A 22,371-nucleotide genomic window follows, 5' to 3' on the forward strand; every position below is an offset into this window, starting at 1 on the left:
GAGGCGGAAGGATCGCCGGAGCCCAGCAGGTCGAGGCTGCGGTGGCGGGGAGCGGCCACTGCACTCCAGTCTGGGCGACGGAGTGAGATTCCAACGCAAAAATAAATAAATAAAAAATAAAAATAAAGAGACGAGCGCCTCTCGCTCCGCTTGCCCGCTCCCGCTTGCGTCCCTGCCTTTCACGCGTGCTAGGCCACACGCTCCCGGCCCCGCCACCTCCAGATCCAGAACACCCGCGAGGGGAAGCGCGCTCTCAACGGTCGGGAGCGGAGCTAAGAGTGCAGCGCCCGAAAATGGCGGGAAAGCCCTGATCCGCTGAGAGCTCGCGAGCCGTTGTCTCCTCCCTCCTCTGACGTCACCCCGGCGTTCCCCTCAGGCACCTTTCGCCATAAGGGATGGTGGCCCCACGGCGGTCCCCGGTGTGGCTCTGATTCACTGCCATCTTCTTTCGGACCCCCTCCAGCCGTCCCGCAGCTGGGAAGGGGTCGGGGGACCTGAGCCGGGCCGTGGGCCGGGCCGAGATTGTGGCGCAAGGAGGAGTCGGTGGGTGAGTTAGGCGGATGGTCACGTGAGAGGGCGGTGTCAGAGGGCCTGGGGGAGTCACGCCCCTGACAGAAAGGGGCGTGTCCAGGGAGTTGGCTCCGCCTCCGGAGCGTGGAGGGTATGAGTGATAGGTGAGTTGGCTTCCTGGTCTCCGCCTGCTCTTTTGGCCTCTGCGTTGGTCCTCTAGTATGGCTGTGCCCTGTCTCTGGATATGGACTCTGATTGGTCCTGTCAGGAACCAAAGTTAAATTCAGCCATCACTGGAACCCATGCCAGGATTTCCCTGCGCCCTCCCCACCCCGGTCAGGAAGCTGCAGGCTTTCAGAGAAAGGGTCCGGAAGAATTCCTCGCCTCTCCTAAGGCCAGCAGAACTCTTTTCCACCAAGGAAGGCCTGGAATCAGAGTCGATTGTCTTGTGAAATAGCATCCAGGAAAAGGCGGGTGAAGTCAATGGGAAATTTCAACCCTGAGCGAGTTCCTGCCGGTTCTTACCTGCCTTGCCTCCTCCAAAGGGTGATTGTGAGGAACTGGTGGGATACGTTATACCAGAATTGCTTTGAGAACTAAAATGTTGTACATCTTATTTCCTTTAAACTTCACAAATAGCACCAAAGGTGTTCAAACAAAGGAATGTTAACGTCCTCTTGAATACTGTATTTTATCGAACTTCAGATGCTGTCAAATATAAGATGTGCCTTTTTTTAATGTGGCATTGAGAAAAAACGTTGCCAAATAAACTGACATGCCCATCAGTTGTAAATGTGTACTGATTTCAGAAAATGTGTTTTAAAATGCAATGCTTATTAGAACAAACTCGGGCAAGATGGTTATCTTCTTTGGACTTCAGTTTTTTTTTTTTCCTCTCTCTCTCTTTTTTGTTTTTTTTCCGAATTGGAGTCTCACTCAGTTGCCCAGACTGGAGTGCAGTGGCTGCTCCCGGCCACCGCAGCCTCGACCAGCTGGGCTCCAGCAATCATTCCGCCTCAGCCGTCCAAGTAGCTGGAGCTACAGGCGTGCGCTACCACACCCGGCTAATTTTTTGATTTATTGTAGAGATGAGGTCTCACCAAGTTGCCCAAGCGGGTCACGAACCCACGGGCTCAGGCAATCCACTCACCTCAGCCTCCCAAGGCACGGGATTACAGGCTGAGCCACTGGACTTCAGCTTCTATATCTGTATGAAGGCATTGGACTAGAAGAGTCCTTAGGTTTCTTTTAGCTATAATATTTTATGTTCACCAAACTGCTTTGTCACTCAAATCTCATTTCTCTCCACCTCAGTGTCATGATACCACTCCAGTTGCTGCCCTCATCATTTTACTTGAATGACTCCAAGAGGCTATCTTGTCTGCTCCAATTTTGACCCCTCCAAACCACTTCCCACCATTCATCTAAAACTTGCACTCACCCTACAGAATGTAGAGGCCCCAAATGTAATTGCATACAGTTGTCACATTCAGAAAAATAATATACAGGTGAGTATTATTTGCACAGAAGAGACTGTGCACCTCAAAAAGGACTAGTTCAAGAAAGATCACAAGCTAGTGCTTAAGTTTAAATTCTTAAAATATTCACTGTAAAGTAAGCAGATCTCTAGGCAAGATATGTCCACTCCTTTCATAGATTTGGTCCTTATGCCTTCAGGAAAAAGGAAGGGGAAAGCCAGGAAGTTAACTGAATGAAAATAAACATCATTTTCACCGAAGGAGACCTCAGGCAGTGCATCCTGTCACAGCATCCCTCAAGGTGAAACATGATAGCTCCATCACTCATTTTGGATGCAAAACCTCAGAAAATAATGGCCAGGGTCTGACCTCATGCCAAGTGAAGATGAACAAAATATTTTCACCTCTAATATCTGTGGCTACGTCTTATTAAGATGATCCCTGTGTCACCTTCCACACGTGGATGAGAAAGTGGAACGGCGGATTTTGTCAAAGAGCTCAAATAAGACAGGCCAGGCAGTTACTGTTCAAACAGCAATGTTTAGTTGTACAACACATAAAGTCTAGCAACATTTACAGGACCAGTTTGAGTGTCTGTTCACTTGTTTTCAATCAGGAGATTTAACCATAATGTCACCATAAGATTGGCTGGGACTGGTAACATTTAAGAAATTGGGTCGTTCTTGCATCCCCTAGGCTTAGGCCTCTTGCTCCATCAAGACTTGGTTGTAGATGAATGGCCCACAAGTCACCAGCCTTTGAGCAAGTTGTATCCAGGTGGAGTTGGGGAGAGGGTGGGCAAGGGACGATTCTATAAAGACACCGTATATGGGGCAGTGGCAGTCAACATTCACAAACATTCATGCATTTTATGGGGGCTTTGCCCTCCCTTGGGTATTTTTCATTAGCCTACAGTGACCACATGTGGCCAGGCTAATTCATTACTCACATTGATGGGGCAGGGAATGGGGAGGTAGGAGTAGGCAAGGAAGGTGGAAAGAGATACCTCTTATTGCTAAGTGGACAGAAGGGTGCTATTTTTCTTCCTAGAGTGTATGTCTCGTGGGTTCTAGGGGGTTTGTTTAGTTTTTTTTTTTTTTTAAGTTTGGAGATAAAAAAAAAAAAACAAAACTCCAGCAATGTCTCTTTGGGAAAACCACTCTTGCTAAAGTGACTGTGTTATGGGGTAGGGAGGGTGTGTAACTGCAATCTGGGCCAGCCACAAGTGGTGATTTTTTAAAAAGTGATCCTAGTCCTTGCTCCCCCATGTCTGTAGTGACCTACCCTTAGGAATACTTTTAAGCAATGAAGGAGACACCCTTGTCCCACACTGGGGCTCACACAGCTGACCTCAATGAATCTGACAAGCAGAAAATTTGCTTTCTTGACCCTTTAAGGAAGCCAAGAATAGCTCATGCAGATGAATGGTTAGGGAGCAATGCCGTTGCCCTTGAAGATGGTTACAGGTAGCTGGTATGAGTTTACAAGGGCAGAAGAAGCTCTTGAGGAGTTCTTTCACCCTACAGATAGGCTGGAGCCGGCTGACGCAGACGATGGAGTAGGGCAGTGCTGGCAGAACTCCCACTGGGAGGAGAGGAGTGGTTTGGATAAATGAAGGAAACAACTGTTGTAAAGAGGCAGCAGGCCCCTCCCACCTGCTGAGGGCTGAGAGGGGCTGTGGTGGTGGTCTAGACAAGCACAGCACTAAAATGGGCTTGGCCCTGCAGCAATAACAGCTGAGAGGAATGGAGGGAGAAGCAGCGCTTGAAATGGCCTTCATTCAGCAGTGGGACAGGGGGTGGCTGGCACGGGTGGAAGGGCAGTGCCCAGGAGGCCTTCTCCCTGCAGGGGGGTTGAGAACGGTTGAGGGTGTGGAGACCAGCAGGTAGCAACAGACATATAAAACAGCTTCTCCAGGGAGGCTGAGATCATGGTTCAGGAGTGCCGGGCACCATTCTCCTACTCAGCCTCTCCATCGCCCACTTCCCAAACCCCTAGATCTTTCCTTGTTGGTCCTAAGTGTCCAGACCCTTGTCCTCCATACAAGATCACTCACTGAAGAAGCCAGGGATCTCTCTTCGGTTGAAATGTAGTAACCTCTGGGCAATAACACTGTTGCTGTTCTATCCTGACAGGTGCATACCCTGTAACTTTGTGAGCAAGAGAGGATAAGGGCTGGACTGATAAATAAGCCTCCAGGAAAGACTGAGACCATAGATTTTGGTCACTGGCAATCTGATCACCGAACCTCTTTCTCCTGGTCCACTGAATCTTGGGTCATAAGTCTATGTTTTTTCCTAGCACCTGAGTGATAAAGAACTGGGACTATAAATGCTGGGATTCATAGAGGACCAGTGAAATGCCTAGATTGAACCAGGAGATGGGACAGGAGGTTGTATGAGGTTATTGTAAACAGTATCACGTGGTGTTTTCCCTTTCCTAAGGCTACATTGTTTCCCCAGCTCTGAATTTCATCAACCTTGCAGATTAAAGGAAAAGAGTAACTTGTACAACCAACGGGGGAAATATATGCATTAATAAATACAAAGCTTCAGGGAAAGGCAAGAAAATTCTAAATGTATGATGGTGGGCATCGTTGGGAATGTTTCCAGGAGTCAGGAGGAGGGGAAGCAGGGAAAAGCAGAGAAAGACAGACAGACATAAATGTAATTAGCTTCAGCACACAAGTGAGGGAGAACAGAAAAGAAAGAGGAGGCCAAGTATGTATGAGACAAAGGGAGCAACAGAAAAGCAGCCTAAAAGAGAGAGAAGTCTGAAGGAAAAAAGGGAGGCGTGATCTACAATCTGTCTCTGAAACTAAACTACTGAGAAAGACAAATATCATATATTGTTTCTGATACTTCTTTAGAAGTAGTTCTTCTAGAACTTAATGCCCCATACAGGGTCATCTCCCTTGACCAGCATATGTACCTCCTTGAACTGAGTGTCACTTGTAGTGTTTCCCTCTTTGCCTTGACTGCCTATGAGCTTAGGGCCTGTTTCGGTATTTGACTACAGTAACTGCCTTTCCTATTCCACTCTATGGCTCAGATTTCTCTAATAATCTCAGTTTGTACTGTCCCATGCTTTTAGTTATGATTTCATCTGAAGGTGGCCTAAAGTCATTTCTGGAAGTAGATTGGGCATAAATTCTTAATATAGAAATGAAGTTAAAGTGGATTAATCTAAAAGGAAGTGAAAGATGTGAGAGACAGGCAGGAGAGAGGGAAGGAGAAAGAAATGTATAAAGAAAGGAGGTAAAGGTGAAAAGAAGACAAAACAGGAAGCAGAAGCAGGAAACTGGCCTGGGAGCAGAGACCAGGTTGAATGTGGTGGACAGCAGCAGTCTCCAATGGGTGACAGGTGGTAGCTTTTGGACAGTGAATACAACACAGACTGAAGGGTGGAGCTCCACTTCTAGACATTAATTCTTTCTACAGGAACCCAGTTCTGGCCTACTTCTCTGCGGTCCCATGACCTTCCTTCTTCCAGGAAGTCCTAGTCTTACCCCAGACCACTCCCAACTTACAGGGAGGGTTGTCCTGAACGTCTCGCCTCCCACCCAGGTCTAGCTGTGCTGCCACCTGTCCTTGGAGAATATCTACAGCCCAAGTTTGTAAGTGGTTGAGAGACAAGAGTTGCCTGTGGCTCACGTGCTCCTATCTTAAATGAAACCTCCCTCAGACCTCTTGAGTGAGGTACACGGCTTTGTTCTGGGACACAAAAAAAGGAGACAGATAATGGACAGTCATGGAGGAACAAAACTTACAAGGGAATTTCCAGGGAAGGCAATGAAAATACCTCATCCCTGTGCATACACACACACAGGCTCTCTCTCTCTCATTCATACACACACACACACAATGTAGACAAGATGCTCCACAAATACCAGACAGGCCTGTGGGACAGAGTTGAAAGGAAGAAGGTGGTTGGTGGTGGTATTTGGGATGTGTGTGTGTGGAGAAGTGAGTATGCGTGATGACATAGAGAAGGGGTCGTCATGGGTTACTGTCGTGGCTTTCCTCTGTGTCCACGCTCACCGGAGGGAGGCCTCCATTGTCATTGAGCCGCTTGGCCCTGTAAGTCTCATAGTGGATGTTGTGTGTCACTTCCTTGAGGTCCTGGAGATGGGTTCTGATGGACAAAGGGTGAGAAGAAGAGGGATGCAGTTAGAGGCAGGAAGAGGAGGTGGTGACATACATCTGACACTAATATATCATTTCAGTGGACTGGACCCAATGCTTGGAACTCACTCCTAAGAGCCCATGATACTTCCACAGCCCCCTCCGCTTTGAGACAGGAGCTGGAACTGGGGCAGAAAGTTCTGTTAGAGAGATCTGGAGACTCAGTAAGTGAATCTAAGCAGATGGCCTCTAACCCCAAATAATTCAATCTGCCTTCTTGGAGTGAGGAGAGGAGACCTCTTACCTGATGACAAAATCTCGAAGCAGGGCAAACTCACAGTGGTTAAGGTTTTCCACTATGAACAAAACAAAACAGGTGGTCATTTAACTAATGCAGCAACACCCAGGAGGTATACTTCTGTTTGGGTTACAGGCATTTAGGAGAGGGCCATGAGACAGGTTATTTTGCAACCTTTCCAGAGGTTTGCTCACTTCAATGGACTGAATTTTATTCGGTGAACAAATATTTATTAGGCAGTTAACAATGGGCACAATATTGTCCTAGACTCTATGGAATAATAGCTAATAAGGACTGTTGTTTTTCCCATTTTACAGAAGGGAAAACTAATACACAAGGAGTCTAAGAAACTTGCCAAGGCCTAAGACACAGTTCCTATCCTTAAGGAGCTTATAATCTGATTAGAAGAAAGTAACACACACAGAAAATAACAATTTGAGCCATACTGAGAAGGTCATGCACTATATGATAAATGTAATGCTACATAGATTGAGTACCTACTATTCGAAAACCACAAGGCTTGTGGGAGCAGAACAAGGATTAAGACACAAATCCTCTGGTCTCACAATCTAATGAGTAGACATTCTCAAAAATAATTCCAATTCAAGGCAGATGATGAGAAAGTGCTATTTAAAAATCCCTAACAAAGGGTCACAGGAAAATGAGAGACAAAGGGATGAACTTTGGTTTGGGGATCAAAATATGAGCCTGAAACCCAAGTTTCATCACTGTCATGTGACCTTGGGCAAGGCACTTGACTTGAGATTCCCATGACTCAGTGTCTTATATACATTTGCCCTGCTCCCCTCATAGGAACATCATATTGAATGAGATCATTAAAGTGATTCTTTGAAAACTTTCAGAATCATCAGGACCCATCACCCCAAGGTGACATCCATTCATAATAAAATGAAAATGGCAACATCTGGACAACCTTTCAGCAGTTTGTCAGATTCCCCCTTCACATGAAAACCTTTCTCTGTTTTTTCTGGTTCTTACTCATCTCTCCATGTTCTGAACTACTTTGACACGCTGAGTTGATGCTACCTGGTCAGGTGCTAAATCGATCTCTTCGTGCTTCCTGCCTGTATCATCTTCTCAATTAGACTGTAAGCTCCTTATGAGTAGAATCTGGCTGGCATTCATTTTATATCATATATCTAGGACAGTCCTTTGATCTACTGATGCTCAATAAATGGTTGCCAGATAATTGATCAGTGACTGGTTCTTCTAGAAGATGCACTGAATTACCTTCAATGATCCCCCACGGAGTTTTTCTGCCAAGGACCCTTTTCCCATTCACTTGGTACTCCTTGTCACTTCCTACCACAGCGAAAGGCATGCTCTCCTGCTGTACAGGGCAGAAACACAAACCAGACACATACACAGTCATGTTCCGACAACCTAAGCATCCAAGGACATCACACCATCTTCTAGGCTTGAACCACACATTTCTGATGTTCATTCAGTGATACTACTGACGGCAAGGGCAAGGCTCTGCCTCTTGAAAAGAGCACTGGACTGGGAATGATGAGTCCTAGGTCCAAACCTGATTGTATCACTGCCTGTCTTGTTAGCTTCAGTAAGTCAGTTTTCCTTCAACTGCAGAGCACTTCATACTTTTGATAGTGCTTTAACACGTCCTATTTGATTTGGACAACTCTGAGCTAGCTAGGACAGACAGAACCTGTCTTAAACAATCCCCACCCGAGCTACAGACTCACTGATGCTTTACGCTGTCTCCCACGAAACCTAAGGGCAGATGCCCATGCCCACTGAGCAGAATTCTAGGCCACCTTCTAGTGTGCAGAAGCTCCCTCCACTTTACCAGGTGGTTTGTTTGTTCATCCCACATCCAAAGAGCTAGCTGTTTGTTCCCAGATGTAGTTGCCTGATATGTACTTGTTACTGTATTTGAATAAATTCCCTATTATGTAAACTGAAAATATTTGCATGTGGAGAGTAGAAGCTGTGAAAATTAAGTTGAATGTTTCAGAAAGACTTGATAAAGGTGAGTTGGTTTGGCATTAAGAGTGGACTTATCCTCAGAAAAGAGGCCTTGGCTCTATATAAAAAGAATGCTGAATGAATGTGGTATTTGTGTTTTGTTTTGTTTTGTTTTGTTTTGCTTCAGCAGGTGAGTTGTTGTTACACACTCCTTAGCAGATTCCAGCTTCCATGGCTACTGTTCCACTTATATATGTTTTAAGTTATTTTAACTTAATAATGTCATAAAATATTTATTTTTATTTTTTTGAGTCAGAATCGTAGTCCATCATCCAGGAGTGCAGTGGCATGCTTATGGTCATCCCAGCATCGACCTGCTGGGCTCAGGTGATCCTTCCACCTCAACCTTCCAAGTAGTTGGAACTACAGGCACACACTACCATACCTGGCTAATTTTATTTTTTTAATTGTAGAGATGAGGTTTCACCAAGTTGCCCAGGCTGTTCTTGAACTCATAGGTTCAGGCAATTTTCTCACCTTTGCCTCCCAAAGTCCTGAGATTATAGGGATAAGCCACCATGCCTGGCTTTATTTTTAAATATTTAAGATTTGTACACATCATTTAAAAAAATTACTTCCTTACTTTAACTTTTTCCATTAACTGACCAACCACCAGTCTCAAGTACATCAGATAAGGGACTTCTATTAGATTATCCACTCTTGATGAAGGAGGAGACTCAAGACCAAAGCAATGAGAGATTTGTTCCAGGTTACAGTGGGTTAGTAGAAAAGCCCAGACTAGATCCCAGAATTTTGATGTAGAATCATGGAATTGTAAGAATTTAGAATGGAAAGGGACCTTTGAAATCACATAGGCTGATGGTTTCCAAGCCAGGTTTATGGGGATTCTTAGCAGGTGTCCCGGGGGCTTCCAAGGAGGCAGGGCTCTGTGCCCCATGTCATTTAGCCAAAGCAGCTCCGATTTTATTTTCTACATTGGAGTTCTTTAGATTAAATTTTCTTTAAAAAGTTTTTCTGGGGGGATGCCTATACACTATTCACCTAGTCTAACCCCTGCATTTTACAGAGGGGAAACTGAGGCAGAGTGTGACTAGAGCATAGATACCCCTAGACCCCAGCCTGATGTTTTTTCTGCCTAGTGCCCCTTCCATCACCCCACACTCTGTTTCTGCCAGACCCCGTGGGGGAAGAGGAGGCTTTTGTGTTGTCTGGGATGAAAGGACACCTGATTTCTGAGTGCAGGGAGCCCGTCTGTGGGTTCACAATCCTGGCCAGGGTCATAGTCCACATGCTCCCCCTGTGTCACTTCTGGCAAGGTGGGGCAGGGAGTATGGAAAGAAAAAGGGAAAAGCAGGTGGGAAAAGAGAAGAGGAACATGATATACATCCCAGGGGGCCCAAGAAGGCATCTACGTGACAAGCAAAACCCCAGGCACCCACCCTGATTTTGTCGTTCTCTGTCTTGTCCTCCAAATCCTCATCAAATTCCTTCTGGGGGTAGAATTCAATACCATTTACTTCAAGCTCTTTGCGAACCTAGAGGCAGAGAGGAGAAGCAAGTTAGCCAAGTGTCAGGATAATGGAAGAGAGTGATATGTGCATGAACTGAAGTCATGAAGACGAATTCAGCCTTTGATAATACACAGTCATCTCTGAACTCTGAGACCCTGTGCAGCAGGAAGATCCTGAATAAACACAAGCCCCAGTTACACAATTACCACAGCCCAGCCTGAGAGAAGGAAGAGTCTAAGGGGTGCAGGCTCCAGGCTCCCAGCTCCTCACACCAGTTTGCTCATCTCAGGGTCCTTAAGATCAGGGTTGAGACATGCAGCACAGCTGAGTCCACATCCCACTGGGTAGTGAGTGCTCATGCCCCTGCACATTATGCTCCTGTTCGCAGGAAAGAGAGATAAGGGCCGCTCCCTCACCCTAAGCCTCTCTGTCCTCTTTCTTTTTTTGTTTTCAAAGTTTTCAAAGTTTATTAGAGAAAGAAGGGAGAAAAGAAAGGGAGATGTGTCAGAGCTGGTGGCATGGGCGAGAGGAACCGCCTGTTTGCCCTCTTTCAAGGTCAGTTTAAGTGTCACCTCTTTCAGGAAGCCTTCCAGGACCTCTTTGTTGTCCTATTTGATTGCAAGTTTCTTAAAGGCAGCAACTGTCTTTATATTTCTCTTGAATACCTCCACCCCCACCCTCTGTGCATCCAGCACAAGGTTGAGCTTATAGAAGATGCCCATAATGGACTAGCAGGCAGCAGATGGACTAATTAGTCTAGCCCTTCAGGTAACCTAACATTTCAGGAGTTATTTTTCATGAAAATGGTGATTTATGTTTTCGGTGATCTTCACAGGTAGGTTTTGAGGATGGGAAGATGGCATCCTGGAGGTGCATTGACGTCTCACCCTCTTGAATGATTAAGTAGGAACTGGGGTAGCAAGGTGGGGTAGGATCAAGGGTAGGGGTAAAGGAAGAATGATGAGGGCTAAGAGGTGGCTTGGACCCAGAGGACAGGAAGAAAGGGATAGAGACATGTAAAGGAGAAAGGGGACCTTCTTACCCTTTGCTTGAATTCAGACTTCTCCTCCAGGGTCATAGTGTCAGCCTTAGCAATGACAGGGATGATGTTCACAACTTTGCTGAGGTGTTTCATGAACTCAAGATCGAGAGGTCGCAAGCTGGAGCCCAGAAAACATGGAATGTCAGAGCCACCTTGCTCTCCCCAGCTTGGTCACTGCCACAACTCTAGGACATCTTCAGGAGAAGAGGACTGGGCTGGGCATTTCTCAGAGAAAAGAGGCTGCTACCTCTTTTCTCTGATGCACACCCACTGTCTCACCATCTGCAGAGGAGTCGAGCCATCTCCCTTTTCTTCCTCAGTTCATATAAATCCTGCCTCTTTAAGCCCCCCTCAAACCAGGTCTTCATGACATCTTTCTGACCTTGGGATTTCTTTCTGTCGGGGAGATCTGTGGACCGTCATCCTCACCCATATGTCTTTGTGTCATGGTTACTTCTGTGTGTCTCATCTGTGTCTTGGACAGCACTGCTTAACGGGCCTCCTCCCAGTCCTCACAGTTAGTCCTATTGGGCAAAACTGGGGGTCCTGCCCCCCCAAGCTTCTCCCCATCCCACCCCCAACAGCTTTGGCACCTCCTCCTGGCTCTTTTTCTCAATCCAGGGGACTCATTAAGTCATACTGTCTAATGGTTCACTGTGACTGGGAAGTCAAAGCCCAAGGAAGGGTTAAGCCAAACTTTCATTGAGTTCCAGGGTCTGGTCCAGGGTTGTTGTTTTGATCCCTCCTCACCCATCACTGAGCAACTGCTGACTACCTGGTTCCTAGGTAATTTTGGGGCTACCTTGCTTGTGCCATCCTCTCAAGAACTGAACTGTGGCCTAGCTGCTGGGCTTAGTAATAAGTGATGAGACACACACACAACCCCATAGGAAGGTTGCTTGCTTTCCCACTGGGATCTTCATCCTCTACCTGTTCCCAGCTCTTCCATCACAGGGCCCACCTGTCACTCACAATCAGTAGCCTCAGCATGCTCTGCTTGAGGTTGACTTTCATCTCTAGATACCCAGATCCTTACACATACTTGGCTGGCCACCTGCCAAATGCCTACAGCTGGATCCCATATCCCTTTGAAAAACCAGTCCCAATCCAGTAGCCCTGCCCTCCCTATCTCACCCTTCTTGCTGCCCCCCACCCACCCTGAGTCTTGTCCAAAGCAAGTATTTGTTGAATAAATGAAATGCCTTCTGCTCACATATATCAAGTCCTCTTTGCTGGCACAGTCATGCTGTGGTGCTGGGACACCAGTGGGTAGATGTTGGTGGCTGATGTTGGTCAGCTTTAACCTCCTAGCAAGAAAGTCAGACTTTCTTGTGGAAAGTCTGGGGAATCTCTCACAGGACTATGACCATTTTATTCCATCTGGTCCTCCCCAGCTGAGTCAAGGTATTGATTCTCCAATCCAGAAGGGGCACAGGTGATGCAAACCAGAGCCAGGCCCAACAACAAGGGTGGAGTTGGTACATACGAGTGTCCTGTGGGGGAGATGAAGTAGAGGCAGCAGTGGACACGAGTGTCAGGGATGCGTTTCTTCCTGGCAATGTTCACTTCCTCCTTCAGGAACTTCTCGTACTGTTCATTGATGTACTTCTCAATAGGCTCCCAGCTGAGGAGTCGGAAAAAGTAGATGGATACATCAGAAGGACAAGACCGGGGTCACAGCTTAGATACAGTCGGGAAGCAATCTCTTCACACCCATCTCAATCCCTCGTGGGTCGAGGATACCTGCAGCCCCCCATGAATGTCTTTCCTGGATGGTTAGTTAGCAAAGGTAGAATTCCCCAGGGGACCCAGCCTCTGCCTGGGCTATAGGAATCTGCAGAGCATGGAAGGTGCAGATGCTTCCCAAGATAAATGAAAGAATCTGCACCATGTGAAATATCTTCCTAGCAGAGTCTTTGGGGAGAAAATCTCAGAGGCAGACAGATACCAGTTTTCATTGTTGATCTGGTCTCCAAAGCCTGGGGTGTCGATGACAGTCAGCTTCATTTTGACACCTCCTTCCTCTATCACTGGGGAGAAGAAAAAACACCAGAGTGGTCAGTCCGACAGCTGACCCCAGCCTACAAGCCAGGAAGGTCCAGGTTTCTTCACTTCTTTAGGATCAGCTACTAGAAAAGTCAAGTTTAGGGTCTTCCCCACCTCAACACCTTTGCCCATGCTGCACCTGGAATACCCTGCTTCTTTCTGTCTAAATCCTACCTGTGCTTTATCATCCAGCTCAAGTCCCACTTCCTTCCATCTATCCCCTGCTCTTTTCCTGAACCATCAGTCTAAGGAGTCTGCATTAGGCCGGGCATGGTGGCTCACACCTGTAATCCCAGCACTCTGGGAGGCCAAGGCAGGAGGATTGCTTGTGCCCAGGAATTCAAGACCAGCCCAGGCAACAGAGCAAGACCTCATCTCTACAAAAAAAAATTTTAAATTAGCTTGGCATGGTGGCATGCGCCTATAGTCCTAGCTACTTGGGAGGCTGAGGCAGAAGGATCACCTGAGCCTGGGAGATCAAAGGCTGCAGTGAGCCATGATTGTGTCTTCCAGCCTGTACAACAGAGTGAGACTCCAACTCAAACATAAAAATAAAAAAGTAAGGAGTCTAAGTCAGAGTGTAGTACTCAATTCTGTTGTCTTAAGTTGCCTTTCATTTGTCTTATTCCCTAGTAAGCCCCATTCTTTTCCCTTTCTGGCAGAAGCCTCCTGTGAACAAAGTTCATAGGAGTCCCTGCCTGGTCCTCACCATGCCCAATAGCTTTGATCTCCACCGTCTTGGGGATCTTCTCCTCCCGGTTCCAGCTGGAGGCCTTGCGGCTCACTTGGGATTTGAAGAGTGTGTTGACCAGCGTTGACTTGCCCAGTCCACTCTGGCCTGCAGCAAAGCAGGAGGAGGAGGAGGAGGAGGAGGTAGGGAGACCCTACACCCACCTCCTGAGTCTAATAGCTCCCCAAGAGCTTACAGAATTCTAGAGCTGTGATCCAGGCCAACCTCTTGTCTGATCACTCAATGGGGGATGGAGAGGCTGAGTAGGGAGAGTAGGTAACTGGAGGCAGTGGGGAACCATCAGCTGGATCCTACATTCTCTCCTTCCTGGAGCCCCAGAACCATTGGGAAAGGGGATAACCTGGCATTTGTCTAGTGTAGCAGCTTCTTGTTTGGGTTTGATGTGTGTATGTGTTTTGTTTGTTTTTGCTTAATAATAATAATAAAAGCAAAAATATAATTACTTTGCATTCTGATACTGCATAACATCTGTTAGCAAAATTTGTCTTTATATCAGTTCTGTGAGTTCCACAGCAGAGTTATCTTTATCCCCAGCTGAGACAATCCTAGAGAGATTAATCCTCTTCTAACATAAAATATATGCAAAGCAACATAACTAATAAATGCAACACCAGAGACTTGAATCCAAAGAAACTTTTGGCTCTATATTCACTCTTAATTCTAATGTAGTGGTTTTTTAACTGTGCTTCCTAGTGTCCTATGGAGATACAAGCCAGAAAGAGCACTATGAGAGGAGGAGGAGGCTAGCAGGCAGGACCACAGCCCCCACCTCCACTTCCTTCACTGTGGCTCTCTTTTTACCTGTTTTTCACATGCAGTTTGCAGAAGAATTCCTTTCAAGGAAAAGTTTCACAGCTAAAAATCATTTGAATTCCACTGGTCTGAGCAGTGCTTCTCAAACTTTAACATACACAAGAATACCACAAGAAAACCTTGCTACAGACAAGCAGTATCGGTGTCACCTGGATGCTTGTAGGAAATGTAGAATCTCAGGCCCCACCCTAAACCTATGTCTCCAAATTTGCATTTTAACTAGGCTTCCAGCTGAATCATATGGACAATCAAGTCTAATAAATGCTAGTCTATAGCATTCTTGTGAAATTGTAGAAAAATAACGGGAGAGCCAAGGGCCCTAGACACACCTATGCTGTTTTCCCTGAATGCCTTTGGTTTAGTCATGTTTGCCCCCAGTGCCTTGGTTTCTTTACTGATAGAATGGTGGAGAAAGAGGAAATTGGATGAGACCAAGGTTGGCAAATAAGGTGCATTTCTTATTCCAGTCCATCAGCTGGTAGTAGCCACTTAGACCATTATGTTAAAAAGGCTACATCTAGGGTCAACCCTAAACATGTCCATGACTGACCAGCAAAGTCTGCTATCAGCACCACTGGGGAGAAAAGTGGCCCACAGGTCTTGGATTTGCCATTCTTGGTCTGGAATGTTTTTAAAGGTCATTTGTTCTTTAAGTATTCTCTTTTTTTGAGTTGAAGTCTTACGCTGTCACCGAGGCTGGAGTGCAGTGGCACACTCACTGCCACACCAACGCTGACCTGCTGGACTCCAGTGATCCTTCCACCTCAGCAGTAGCCGGAACTACAGGCATGTGCTACCATGCCCGGCTAATTTTTGATTCACTTTAGAGACAAGGTCTCACCAAGTTGCCTGGGCTGGTCTCAAACCCGTGGGCTCAGGCAATCCACTCACCTCAGCCTGCCAAAGAGCTAGGATTACAAGCTGAGCCACCGAGCCCAGCCGTCATTAAGTATTCTTGAGTGCTAAGTGCTATCCCAGAATCTGGAAGTACAGTGGTGAACAAGACATCATTCCTGCCCTCAAGGAGCTGTTAGTGTAAGGAACACCAAAACATAAGTGGATAATTACAACATGTTACAATAACCTCTATGAAAGAGATAACCACAGGGTACTGAAACAGCATTGCAAAGGGAATCCAATTCCATCCCTCCAGAATCAAGAAAGACCTTTAGGAAGGTGAAACAAAAACAACTAAGCTGAAACCTGAAGGATGACTTCAAATAAGCCATGAGAAACAGGGAGGGCGCTCTAGACAGAAGGAGTAGTATATGCAAAGACTCAAAGGAAGGAAGGTGCATGGCAAGTCAAGAACCATTTCTTATAAGTGAGGAGTAAAGTGCTAGATGGGAAGTGGTCAGAGATAAGTTGGAAAGGTAGTACCAGGACAGACTAGGAGTTTAAACTTACTCTAAGGTTATAGGAGAGTTGTTGAAGAGTTTTAAGTAGGATGGGTGACCTGATGATGAATTTTGCAAATTGGAAAAATTATTCAGTCACTGGCAGACAATGAATTGGAGAAAAAAGGAGACAGAACCAGGATGGCCAGTGGCACTCCATGTATGACCTATGGTGGCCCAGCTGCCGGCATCCATGAACCATTTGCTACCAGTTCTAGAGAAAAGAGGCTTGCACCAGGAGGTAAATCAACTCTGCTACTGAGCACACTGTTTCATTCAGCTGATGTTTTTTATAGCAAGACTTTCCAGATGATTTACACTCTGGTCCAAGCTTCAGCTGAGCTTATCTTGCTGCAGGTCAGCATTTTGAGCAGCACTGTGTCAGGTGGCTATGGCAAGCCAGGTGAGAAACCTAGCTCAGTCTAGGATGGTAGCAGGGAAGATGGAGAGAAATAGGCAAGTGTAAGAGATATTTATAAACTAAAATGGACAAGTCTTGATGATTGATTATATTGGGGAACAAAGAAGGAGGAGGAGAGAAGGATGATGCCCAGATTCCTGTTTTATAACACAGACTGATCATCTTACTGTTATCAGGCAAAGGTACCTTCTTTGCTTTTACATTCTGTGACACAGTGAGGCTACTCAGTGACCAAATCCCTGAAAATTCTCTTGAAGTTTTAAAGCACTACAAAAGAACAGAAATAAGACCACCCTTCATCCCATCCTCCCACCAGATCTCAGAGGTAGGGAAGGACATTGGTGATTCTACAGTGTCAAACCCCAAAACAGGCTCAGAGTGGTGAAGGGGCTGCCAGTATATACCCAGCTGGTGATAGGGCCAGGCTGAATGTCTTGAGGGGAGAAGGGGGTCAGACCTTTGCGATCAGCATGGTGAAATTCTCCCTTCTAGAAATAGCTCATCCTGGCCTGGCACAGTAGCTCAAACCTATAATCCCAGCACTTTGGGAGCCAAGGCAAGAGGATTGCTTGAGCCCAAGGGCTCGAGACCAGCCTGGGCAACTTGGCAAGACCTCGTCTCTACGATAAATCACAAAAACTAGCCAGGCATGGAAGCATGTGCCTGTAGTTCTAGCTACTTGGAGGGCTGAGGCAGAAGGGTCACCTGAGCCCAGCAGGTACAGGCTGTGATGGCCTTGAGCATGCCACTGCCCTCCAGCCTGGGCGACAGAGTAAGACTCCAACTCAAAAAAAGAAAAAGAAGTCACTCATCCTAGAGAAACAGAGCTGAGGTTATTCTGGGGAAAGAAATGGGATCCTCAGTACTGCCCACCAGCAGGCCTGCAGTGACCCCAAGGCCTTCCATACCAACAACCATGATGTTGAAGTCAAAACCAGTCTTCATGGTCTTCTTGCGCATCTGTTCGATGATGGTGTCGATGCCGATGTAGCCTAGCAAGTTGGAGTTGATGCTGACGGGCTTCATAGGCACTGCTGGCTTAGGCCTGGGCTCAGGCACCAGCTCTGACATGGCTGTGTCCGTCCTGGTCTCTGGGAGTCCTGCAAAGCCAAGGTGGGAGAGTAGGAGAGATGGGCAAGAGCAGAGCAGAGCACATATAAGCCACAATATTTTTGTCTCAATACAGAATCATACGGAGTTAGATCTAGAAGGGTCCTTAATGTCATCCAGCCCAGGTTCCTCATTTCATAGACAAAGAGACCAAGGCATATTGGAGAAAGAACTTGCCTAAGAACACAAAGCAGGTCAGATGCAAAATTTGGACAAGTACCAGGTTCTTCAGTTGCTGGACACTTTCCAATGCACTTCACTGTGCCAAAGCCTACATCTGCATGTCTAATGCAGGGGTTTCTCCACCTTGGCAGCATTGACATTTGAATAATTCTTTATTCTGGGGGACTCCCTATGCATTATAAAGATGTTTAATGGCATCCCTGGCCTCTATTAGCTACCAGTGGTAGCCCCCCAGTTGCAACAACCCAAAATGTCTCTAGATAGTACCAAATGTCCCCTAGGGGAAGTCAATCCCTCAGTTGAGAACCACTGGTCTAAGAAATGTCTGGGGTTATTCAGGCCTGAGTCTTGCCTCCCCCAAATAAAGGGCATAGACCCTTTAAGTTCCTGGACTTACATCTATTGACTAATACCGACCTCAGCTGCTTCATCTTTTTTTGTTTTTGTTGTTCTTGAGTCAGAGTCTCACTCTGTCACTCATGCTGGAGTGCAGTGGCACACTCATGGCCATTGCAGCCTCGACCTGCTGGGCTCAGCTGATTCTTCCACCTCAGTCTTCCAAGTAGCTGAAACCACAGGCATGTGCCACCATGCCCAGCTAATTTTTTGATTTACTGAAGAGACAAGGTATCACCAAGTTGCCCAGGCTGGTCTCACCTCTGGGCTCAGGCAGTCCTCTCACCTCGGCCTCCCAAAGTGCTGGGATTATAGGTGTGAGCCACTGCACCTGGCTTGCTTCATCTTTTAGAAGCAAAACGGGGTCAGGTGTGGTGACTCAAGTCTATAATTCCAGTACTTTGGGAGCCCGTGGGTTCAAGACCAGCCTGGGCAACATGGTGAGACCTCGTCTCTACAATAAATCAAAAAATGAGCCCAACATGAAACTGTGCGCCTGTAGTTCCAGCTACTGGGAAGGCTGAGGCGGAAGGATTGCCGGAGCCCAGCAGGTCGAGGCTGCAGTAACCGGAAGCATGCCACTGCACTGCAGCCTGGGCAATGAAGTGAGACTCCAACTCAAAAAAAAAAAAAGCAGCAGCAAAAAGGGCTATCCTTCCCTGCAGAGTAAGCATCACTCTCCTCTCCTAACCTTGATGTCCCCTCTGTTCCATGAGCACCATTGCAAAGTAGCAGTGCAAAGAGCCCCAGACATCTTCCCAGCCATAGTTGTGAATCTATGGGATCAACGGATAGGGAGAACTAGATGAGGGCAGTCACTTGCCTAAAATGACACAGTGTGCTCTTGGAGTGCTGGGTGGCAGAAGAAAGGGGAGTCTGAAGAATCAGCCCCTCCCCCAGTGGGAAATGGCAAGTCTCCCTATGGGTCTAGCAGATTACGGATGTGTTCACACACTAGAGAAATCTGTGGGTTTCCTCACCAGAGCACTGTACACCAGGGTAGGTTCTAGGATAGAACAACTCTATTTCCTCATCCATGAAATGGGTGTGTGGGGTGAAGTGGAAAGAGCTTGGCCCTGCTAATAGTCAGCTTTGTGGACCTGAGCAAATAGCCTTTTCTCTGTGAGCCGACTTCCTCCTCTATAAAATGGTAGGATCATGATTAAGGCTGTGCTGAGCATTATATGAGATATAAAGCTTATATATATATATATAAGCTTATATATATATAAAGCACCAAGCACGGTACCTCGAAGTCCCAGGTCCTCTTGCCCCTGCCCCTTTCAAGTTCACTGGCTTGTCTGGGGAGGGGGGAGGAAGGGGATGAAACAGTGTATGTGAAAGCACCGGTTAAAGGGAGGTACTTCACATGCTAATTATACAAGCATAGCTATCAGACTCCATGCTCTCTTGAGGACCCCTTCCAGCTTGCCATTCTAGAATCCTATGGTTCATGACGACTACCCTGCAGAGTCTCAGCTTCACAGGGAGGCCTGATAGGGCAGCAGATGGGCAGGAGGGAAAGGGGACAGAAGTGCTCACTCCCCACCCTCAAACCCAGCCAGGAGTCTGCTCTCGTCCCCCACCACCTGGTTCTTCCACCGTTACTGGCAAGATCTTCTCTCCTGATGGAAAACTGTTCTTTCCTCTGTCACTTCCAGGCACAGCCAAACCTGACAAAGCCTCAGGACCTTCCCAGGGCCTGGCGTGACTCCCTCTTGCTTCCCAGGAAGCTGCTGTCAGCCAGGCGGCTCCAGACGGCAGCAAGATTGGCTCAGCCCTGCAGCAGCTGACTCTCAGCAGCCTGGCCCTGCTCCTCTACCCTTGCACGTGGTTCACGACCCGCTCAGCACACCTGCACTGAGGCCAATGCCCCCTTTTTGCTGCCCAGCTGCTTACACAGGCTGAGCCTTTTCATTGCCTTCATGCCTCTACAGCTGAGCCCATTTGGTCTCCACAGTCTGTCTTAAGACAGAGCCACTGGGAGAAGGGGTCTTATGCCCATCTTGCAGAACTGAAAAGTGAATCTTGTATTTATTTATAAGGGGTTTTGGAAGTATTCTTACAAAGTGTGTTTTCACCATGGCCTGCTCAGCCCTAGTCTGTCAGCTGTAGCATCCTAAAAAAATATTCTTAAAAGGTGGACCCTGAATGAGAGAAGAGGCCTACCAGATTCTCAAGCAACTTCTAGGGGCTACAGCCTGGCAGATCTCACTTTCATTTTTCCAGAAAGCACATATGAGCACCCACTGTCTCCACCAGCTGGCAATCAGCTCCCTCCCAACCATATGCCAATTACGTGACAGTCACATGCTAACAACAGCTACCCACCAGCCACAAGTAATTCAAATGTGCAGCAGGTCACTGTGTCACAAACATTGCTGGAAGACCCCATGCCCGCTAGAGTCCCTGACTAACTCCTCATTCAGCTCAAGTGCTAATCCCAGGAAAATATCCGCTTTCCCATCTGAGGTAGATGCCCCTCTTCTGCATTGCCTTGGCCTCCTGTGGGTACATTGGTATTAATCACATTCATTTATTTATTCATTCATTCCATCCCATCCAGACAATTTCATAGGCTGTCAAATGGGAACCTACTCCAGCCAAGCCCTAGACTAAATGCCAAGGACACTTTTGTTCCCCAGACAAGGTCATTGCCCTTGAGGGCCCACTATCTGGAGAGGGTGCCTGACAAGTACACACAGACCTCTGGAGCACAGAACAAATGCTGGTCTAGAGTTGGATTCTGTAGCTCCATCCTCTGCCCCTACAATTCCCCTGGTCCCATCATGGCACCTTCAGATGGGCAGCTGACCCAGGTTTGAATCCTGGTTGGGTGACTCCTGTGCACCTCAGTTTTCTCCTCAAAAAAGTGGGGATAGTACCTACCTTGCTGGATTACTGTGAAGGTTATACAAAATCAGGGATGATAATTACCTGGCACTGAATATATGCTAATTCCCACAATTCTTTACAGCAGAAGTCATATCTTATTGATCTCTGTGCCCCAATGTATCTAGCATAACACAGGAACTCAGCAATGAATGAGTGAGAGATGAATGAATGAATGAATGACAGACTCTGGGTGAGGCAGGTGTCAGAATCATCACCTTTCTCTTCCCTCTGATGTTTCTCTCTGTGCAGAACAGCTGACCCCAGCCAGCAAATGGCTGTTGTGTAGTCCACAGTCAGGGAGGTAGAACTGTTAAAAAGAGACTTCTTCCCTCTCCTACAACAGGGATTGGAATGGGGGCTCCCCAGGGGTAGGGAAGAGCTCAACATGGGTTCACAGCAGGAGGCAGCTCAAGTATGCCACCCAGTAGATGGTTCCTAGGGCCCTTCTAAGCTCCCAGCTCTCCTAGGGCCTCTGGAGAAGAAGGGATCTCTGTTCATTGATGCTCCAGGGAGAGGCACTGTCCACTCGACCCTGCTCTGGCCAAGTCTCCCAACAAAAACAGCACCTCTATTCCCATGCCAAGGAAGGACCCTGGCGCTTCCTTTTTTTAGAGGCAAATGAATGGCTTTGTCTTTGTCTGGCCCAAGGACCCCACCCCTCTGGTGGGAAAGTGGCAATTGGGATAGGGACCCTTTCCAAATAGCACCTGCTTCCCTGGCTTAGCACAGCGCCCCCCGCCCCCAAGCTGGGAATCTTCCCCAGCCCCCAGCAGTCTTCAAGACCCCACCCTCAATCGCCGAGGCAATTCCAGGCCATCCCAGCTCCAGCCCAGGCTCTTGAAAAGGAAGCACAAAAGATATCTTAGTCCTTCCCCATTCGCAGGAGCAGAGGGCCCTGGGACACCCCCTTCCCCCATCCCAGTCCTCCTGAGACCAACGAGTTCCCTTGGAGACCACCGGCTGGTTCTTGTCTCAGCGTGTGCCTGTGGAGGGTGGGGGGAAGGGGATTTATGTGTCAGCGCACATATCTCTTATCTGGCTGTATGTAGCCTTGGTACCTGTGTGTAGTGTGTATATATGTACGTGTTTCAATGTAGTCCAGTGTGGGGCTTTCTGTGCGCATCTGGGTCCCCGCTTGCGTCTCCGTGGGTCCCGGTATCTCCCCGCAACCTGTGTGTGCCTTTCTGAGATTGTATCGCTCGAGGTATGTGCCACCGGGTGCGTGTGTCCGTGCATATGTCACCGCGCGTGGGCTCCTCCGCGCGGCAACCCTCCCTCCGGTCGCACCTCCGGCCGCGCTTGCCGGGCCGCAGCCTCCTCCCGGGGGTGCCGGTGGTCCGGCCGCCCTACCTTTGGACATGAATCCTCCTTTGTCTCCGTTCCTCCAGGGAGATGCTCAGGGCGCGGGGCTGCAAGGCTGAGCGGGGC

General features: G+C 47.6%; 1 protein-coding gene across 2 annotated transcripts; it reads right to left on the bottom strand.

The window, feature by feature from the left end:
* Positions 1-2,508: 2,508 nt before the first annotated feature.
* SEPT3 (septin 3) lies at positions 2,509-22,371 on the bottom strand. Of its 2 annotated transcripts, none has more exons than XM_008062004.2 (11): positions 22,294-22,371; positions 17,268-17,459; positions 13,687-13,815; positions 12,880-12,961; positions 12,418-12,555; positions 10,932-11,049; positions 9,818-9,913; positions 7,662-7,758; positions 6,417-6,468; positions 6,029-6,122; positions 2,509-3,830 (listed from the first exon to the last, which is right to left on the bottom strand). In XM_008062004.2, the coding sequence occupies exons 1-11, from the start codon at positions 22,301-22,303 to the stop codon at positions 3,765-3,767; spliced, it is 1,074 nt and encodes a 357-aa protein (XP_008060195.1). In that variant the 5' UTR covers positions 22,304-22,371; the 3' UTR covers positions 2,509-3,764. The 2 variants fall into 2 exon arrangements, with proteins under 2 accessions (XP_008060195.1, XP_008060194.1); XM_008062003.2 differs by having other exon boundaries at positions 7,662-7,761.

This window comes from Carlito syrichta, unplaced genomic scaffold (assembly GCF_000164805.1).
Source record: "Carlito syrichta isolate Samal-C Ts95f unplaced genomic scaffold, Tarsius_syrichta-2.0.1 Scaffold305648, whole genome shotgun sequence".
In the NCBI taxonomy this organism is placed as follows: domain Eukaryota; kingdom Metazoa; phylum Chordata; class Mammalia; order Primates; family Tarsiidae; genus Carlito; species Carlito syrichta.